This window comes from Pogoniulus pusillus, chromosome 36 (assembly GCF_015220805.1).
Source record: "Pogoniulus pusillus isolate bPogPus1 chromosome 36, bPogPus1.pri, whole genome shotgun sequence".
Classification (NCBI taxonomy): domain Eukaryota; kingdom Metazoa; phylum Chordata; class Aves; order Piciformes; family Lybiidae; genus Pogoniulus; species Pogoniulus pusillus.
The window spans coordinates 6,916,653-6,922,585 of NC_087299.1; the positions used below are offsets into that span (position 1 = coordinate 6,916,653).

At 56.5% G+C, this 5,933-nt stretch overlaps 1 protein-coding gene across 1 annotated transcript; it reads left to right on the forward strand.

Moving 5' to 3' along the window:
• The first annotated feature begins 1,965 nt into the window (after positions 1-1,965).
• Positions 1,966-5,721, forward strand: MRPL20 (mitochondrial ribosomal protein L20). Its single transcript, XM_064172021.1, has 4 exons — positions 1,966-2,059; positions 2,755-2,865; positions 3,545-3,622; positions 5,222-5,721. The coding sequence occupies exons 1-4, from the start codon at positions 1,973-1,975 to the stop codon at positions 5,393-5,395; spliced, it is 450 nt and encodes a 149-aa protein (XP_064028091.1). The 5' UTR covers positions 1,966-1,972; the 3' UTR covers positions 5,396-5,721.
• Positions 5,722-5,933: the final 212 nt, after the last annotated feature.

Consider the following 5,933-nt stretch of genomic DNA (forward strand, 5'->3'; position numbering starts at 1 on the left):
GCCCTTGGCAGGAACTCTCCCCATCGATGTCCTCACTGCTAGAAGCAGCCCCTGGCTGTGCAAGCCTGCCCTGAACTTCAGCAAGTGCCATCACTGAGCAGAGGCTCAGATGAGAAGTCCAAGCCCTGACCAGAATCAGTTCTGGTCCAGCTCAGACCAGGACATTAAGATTCTCCAAGCCTCTACCTCTGTGAAACCTCTGCTGTCCATCAATACCCTTCCCTCTGCCTGTAAGGACAGCACCATCTCGTGGTTCCTGCTGCTCCTCACCTTCATTCCACAGCTCAGCCCCTCAGGACCAAAAGGAAAGCGCAAGACAAGACTGAACCGCTGAAATTAAAGCACAGAAAAATCTATTACTCGTAATAGGAAGGAGCCTCAGCTCCATCCCTGGAACAGTGTTGGAGCAGCTCCTTCTGGAGGGCATCTCAAGGCACTTGGAAAAGGAGAAGGTTATCAGGAGTGGTCAGCACGGATTTACCAAGGGGAAGTCGTGCTTGAGTAACCTGACAGCGTTCTAGGATGCCAGAACTGAACGGGTAGAGCAGTGGATGGAGTCTACCTTGACCTTAGCAAGGCTTTTGACACTGTCTCCCGTGGCATTTCAGTGAGCAAGCTGAGGAAGTGTGGGATGGAAGAGCAGGCAGTGAGGTGGGTGAGGAACTGGTTACAAGAGAGTTCAGAGGGTGGTGATCAGTGGTGCCAGGTCCAGCTGGAGAGCTGTGACCAGTGGTGTCCCCAGGGATCAGTGCTGGGGCCAGTTCTGTTCAGCACCTTCATCAGTGACACTGATGAGGGCACAGGCAGACAGAGTCTGCTCAGCAAGTTTGCTGCTGACACCAAGCTGGGAGGCTTGGCTGAGACAGCTGCAGGCTGTGAGGCCATCCAGAGAGACCTGGGCAGACAGAGCTGGGCACAGAGGAACCAGATGAGGTCCAACAAGGACAAGTGCAGAGTCCTGAGTCTGGGGAGGGATAATAAACTGCAGCAGGACAGGCTGGGAGGTGACTGCTGGAGAGCAGCCCTGTGGAGAGGGAGCTGGGAGTGCTGGTGGAGAACATCCATGGCACAGCAATGTGCCCTGCTGGCCAAGAGGGCAATGGGATCCTGGGGGGCATTAAGCAGAGTGTGTGCAGCAGATCAAGGGAGGTTCTCCTCCACCTCTGCTCTGCCCTGGTGAGACCTCATCTTGAGTACTGTGTTCAGTTTGGGGCTCCCCATTTGAGGAGGGACAGGGATCTGCTGGAGGGGATCCAAAGGAGGGCTGTGAGGATGATGAGGGGACTGGAGCACTGCCTGGTGAGGAGAGGCTGAGGGACCTGGGGCTGCTTAGGCTGGAGAAGAGAAGAGTGAAAGGGGATTGAATCAATGTCTGTAACGCTCTGAGGGCTGGGGCTCAGGAGGGGGGGACAGGCTCTGCTCACTGCTCCCCGGGATAGCACAAGCAGCAATGAATGGAAGCTGCAGCACAGGAGGTTCCAGCTCAGCACAAGGGGGAACTTCTTCGCTGGAAGGCTCCCAGAGCCCTGGCACAGGCTGCCCAGAGAGGCTGTGGCGTCTCCTCTGGAGCCTTTCTGTGCCTGCCCGGATGCGTTGCTGCGTGCCCGGAGCCCGGGGCGCACGGTGCAGCGGTACGGGCGCACGGTGCAGCGGTACGGGGCGCACGGCGCAGCGGTACGGGCGCACGGTGCAGCAGTACGGGCGGGCGGTGTAGCGGTACGGGCGCACGGTGCAGCGGTACGGGCGCACGGTGCAGCGGTACGGGCGGGCGGTGTAGCGGTACGGGCGCACGGTGCAGCGGTACGGGCGCACGGTGCAGCGGTACGGGCGCACGGTGCAGCAGCAGGCAGGGGGAGCCAGGGAGCGGCGGAAGCGCCGCAGCCGCTGGGGGGCAGCGGAAGGGCTGGGCCCGCTGCGGGCCGTCCTTGTGCCCGCCCCGGAAGGCGGCGAGCGCCGAGGCGCGGCGAGGGCGATGGTGCTGCTGAGCGCTCCGCGCTGGCTGCGCAGCCGCCTCACCGACCGCTTCTGGAGGGTGCAGGAGGTGCTCAAGTACGCGCGGGTGAGTGCCTCAGCCGCTCGCCGCCGCCTCCCCGCGGGTCCGGCCGCTGCTCGGTGCTCCGCGGCGCCGTCCGTCCTCCCCCGGGCACGGGCAGCGGGCGAGAGGCCTTCAGGTGTCCGCAAGCAGAGGGAAGGCTCCTTTGGGTGTCTGGAGGGCAGCTGCGGGAAGGCTGGGGAGGGGCTGTCTAGATGAGTCTGCGGGGATAGGACGAGCAGCAGTGGATTGAAACTGGGGCAGGGGAGGTTTAGGTTGGACATCACAATCAGAGCGGGGAAACACTGGAACAGGCTGCCCAGGGATGCGGTTGAGGCCCCATGCCTGGAGGCACTCAAGATCAACCTTGAAGTGTCCCTGGAGGTGCTCAAGGCCAGGTTGGGTGAGGCCTTGAACGAGCTGTTCTAGTGGGAGGTGTCCCTGCCTGTGGCAGGGGGTTGGAACTGGCTGACCCTTGAGGTCCCTTCCAACCTAACCCTTCCAATGGTTTTGGGGTCACCTCACTCCTGGCACCACAGCCTGTGCTGAGGTCTGGGTTTGGCTTTCCCTTGCTGGGCTGAGATTGTTCAGCTCGCTCCAACTTTTTAAGCTTCCTGCGCCTTGGAAGAAGGGAACAAACCTTCCCTTTTGCGAGGCGCCTGTGGCTGCAGCTGAGCTGGGGTCAGTATCTCTGCAGGGTGTAACTCTGCTTGTCCTTGCAGCACTTCCGCGGGAGGAAGAACCGCTGCTACAAGCTGGCCGTGGGCAGCGTGCGGAGAGCGTTCGTCAAGTCCACGAAGGCCAGAAGACAGAAGAAGAGATTCCTAAGAGCGGTAAAAAAGAGCAGGATGTGAGGTGTAAATGTCAGGGTGGGGAGAGAGCAGGGTGGACACAGCTGTTTTCTCTCCACGCCTTTTACTAGTGGGTGAAAAATACGAGTTTAGAGTAAGCACAGCCCCTCTGTGGCCTGAAGCAGCTCACAGTCTGAGGCTCTTAGCTGTGTATGTTGTACACGCTCAAGCTGGAGCACCTGTGCCATAAGGGCAGGCTGAGGAACCTGGGCTTGCTCAGCCTGGAGAGGAGAAGACTCCAGTGGGACCTTGGAGCTGCATTCTAATACCTGAAAGAATCCTACAGAGGGACTTTTCATGAGGGTGTCTAGAGACAGGCCAAGGGGGAACGGTTAGAAGTTGAGAGGCTGAAACTGAGGAAGAAGTTCTTCAGCATCAGGGTGGTGAGGCTCTGGAATAAGCTGCCCAGGGAGGTTGTGGATGGCTTCTCCCTGGGGGTGTTCAAGGTCAGATTGAGATCTCGAGCAGCTGAGTCCAATTGAGAGGTGTCCCTGGCTGTGGTGGTGAGGTTGGATTATCTACTCCAAGTTCCCTTGCAGCCTAAGCCATTCTATGAAGGTGTTCTGTTTACTCAGTTGTGAGCAGGCCAGCATCACAAAAGTTACTTTGTCAAGTGTTTTATTACCCAATATGTTAATTTTCCACCTTTTTTTCCCCTTAGCTTTGGATCACTAGGATTGGAGCAGCTTCTCTTGAACATGGTTTGAAGTATCCAGCTTTCATAAGCAATCTGCTTAAGGTAAGGATGGTGCCTGAAGGATAGTTACTTTGAAACAGCAGGTTAGAGAATCTGCCTAATAGAAGGCTTCTGATGTGCCAGGCAGATTAATGTCTGAGAGCTCTGGCATCTTTCAAGTGGATGTAGTCTGACAAACCTATTCAAGGGCAGCTGCTTACTGTCTGAGAGTGCAACTGCAAGGAATTGCTGCTACAGCCTCTACTTGCCAGTATATGAAGAGGGATGCTAGGGACAGAGTGGCTGAGAGCAGCCAGGCAGAGAGAGACCTGGAGGTCTTGGTAGATAGGACCTGAAGATGAGGCAGCAGTGCCCAGGTGGGCAGCAGAGCCAGTGACATCCTGGGCTGGCTCAGGAGCAGTGTGGGCAGCAGGACAAGGGAGGTTATTCTGCCCCTGTGCTTAGCACTGCTCAGGCCACACCTGCAGTGCTGTGTCCAGTTCTGGGCTCCTCAATTCAAGAGAGATGCTGAGGTGCTGGAAGGTGTCCAGAGAAGGGTGATGAAGCTGGGGAGGGGCCTGGAGCACAGCCCGGTGAGGAGAGGCTGAGGGAGCTGGGGGTGTGCAGCCTTGAGAAAAGGAGGCTCAGGGCAGAGCTCATTGCTGCCTGCAGCTGCCTGCAGGGAGGCTGTAGCCAGGTGGGGTTGGGCTCTGCTGACAGGCAGCCAGGGACAGAAGAAGGGGCCAGAGCCTGAAGCTGTGCCAGGGCAGGTCTAGGCTGGATGTCAGGAGGAAGTTGTTGTCAGAGAGAGTGATTGGCATTGGAATGGGCTGCCCAGGGAGGCGGTGGAGTCTGTGTGCCTGGAGGTGTTGAAGCCAAGCCTGGCTGAGGCAATACTGTTCCTAGTTCATGAGCATGCTGCTCATGAAAGGAGCTTTCTTACTTCAGGAACTAAGTTCTACCCTAAACCCATTTGTCCTCCTTTTATGCATAATCTCCTTTCCTACTGCTGAGCATTGTTGTTCTACACCTTGTTCTATCCCCAAAACTTTTACTGTGCATCTTAAGAACTACAAAGCTTGCATTAGCAAAGAAAGGCCCTAAAAACCCTCTGTTCTTCACTACTAGCTTCTCTCCTCTCAACGTGCCTATGCCTTTGACTCTTTTCTGAGCAATGTGGGTTTTTTAATGTTCTCTGTTAAAAGACCCAAAAGATCTTCAAACTGGAAGAAGTTGGATTGAGATTAGACATTAGGAAGAAAATTTCCTCCATGAGGGTGGTGGAAGCACTGGAACAGGTTGCCCAGAGAAGCTGTGGAGGCTCCAAGTGTGGAAGTGTTCAAGGGTGGGTTGGATGGGGCCTTGAGCAGCTTGGTCTGGTGGGAGGTGTCCCTCATGTCTGCAAGCTTGCTAAGAGTGTTTGTTTTGCAGTGTTGAAAGAAAGTACTAAGCTGAAGCCCTTGGCTAATCATTAATTCATAGAATCAAGCAGGTTGCAAGAGACCTCCAAGCTCATCCAGCCCAACCTAGCACCCAGCCCTGGCCAGTCAACCAGACCATGGCACTAAGTGCCTCATCCAGGCTTTGCTTCAACATTAAGCCTTGTGGTGGTGTGCCTAAAAAAATTGACTGTACTTAACCATCATCTTTTCTTGCCTTCAGTCCCAGGTGGAGCTGAACAGGAAGGTGATTGCTGATCTGGCTATTTATGAGCCAAAGACATTCAAGTCCCTGGCTGCCTTAGCCCAGAGGAGGAGACAAGAAGGCTTCCTCGCTGCCCTGGGAGATGGGAAAGAGCCAGAGGGGATATTTTCACGGATGGTTCACCACTACTGATGTTGAAGGAGCCTGTGGCTACCTGTTATCAACAGGACCTTGTACAGCAGCAGCAACTTGTTGCTGAGCGCTGCTAAGCACAGAATCCTCAGGGATGGCTCCAGGAGGAGGATGGATTGGGTCTGGGTGCGAGGCTTATGCCTAGGTGACGTTTTCCTTTGTATTGTAACCGAAACGTGCTGCGTTAGAAACCGTCGTTTGAAGTTAGCAGCGTTCCGTCAGGTGTGTGGAAGTGGTGTTGTGAAGGGCACGCTGAGCGCGTTAAGAACTCAATAAAGATACTTTGTTAAGGAATAAAGCCCTGGGTTTGGTAGCCGCTCTGGAAATGCGGTTGGAGTACTGGCTTAGGGTGCTGCATGGGGGAAAACAGGGTGGGAGCGGGGCTGGGGGGTAAAGCTCGGACGGCAGCAGCAGCCCAGCTTTGGGCCATGCCGGCCTGGGAAGGGCAGGAGGGTCAGACCCGGGTGGGCTCAGGCCGGGCGCGGGGCCGTGCGGAGAGCGGCGGGGCCGGGTGCGGGGCCGGGCGGAGGGCGGCGGG

Coding starts and splice junctions, on each gene's coding strand:
- MRPL20 (XM_064172021.1), top strand. CDS start 1,973: ATGGTGCTGCTGAGCGCTCCGCGCTGGCTGCGCAGCCGCCTCACCGAC. Junction 2,060..2,754: donor AGGTGCTCAAGTACGCGCGG/GTGAGTGCCTCA, acceptor TTGTCCTTGCAG/CACTTCCGCGGGAGGAAGAA. Junction 3,623..5,221: donor TCATAAGCAATCTGCTTAAG/GTAAGGATGGTG, acceptor TCTTGCCTTCAG/TCCCAGGTGGAGCTGAACAG.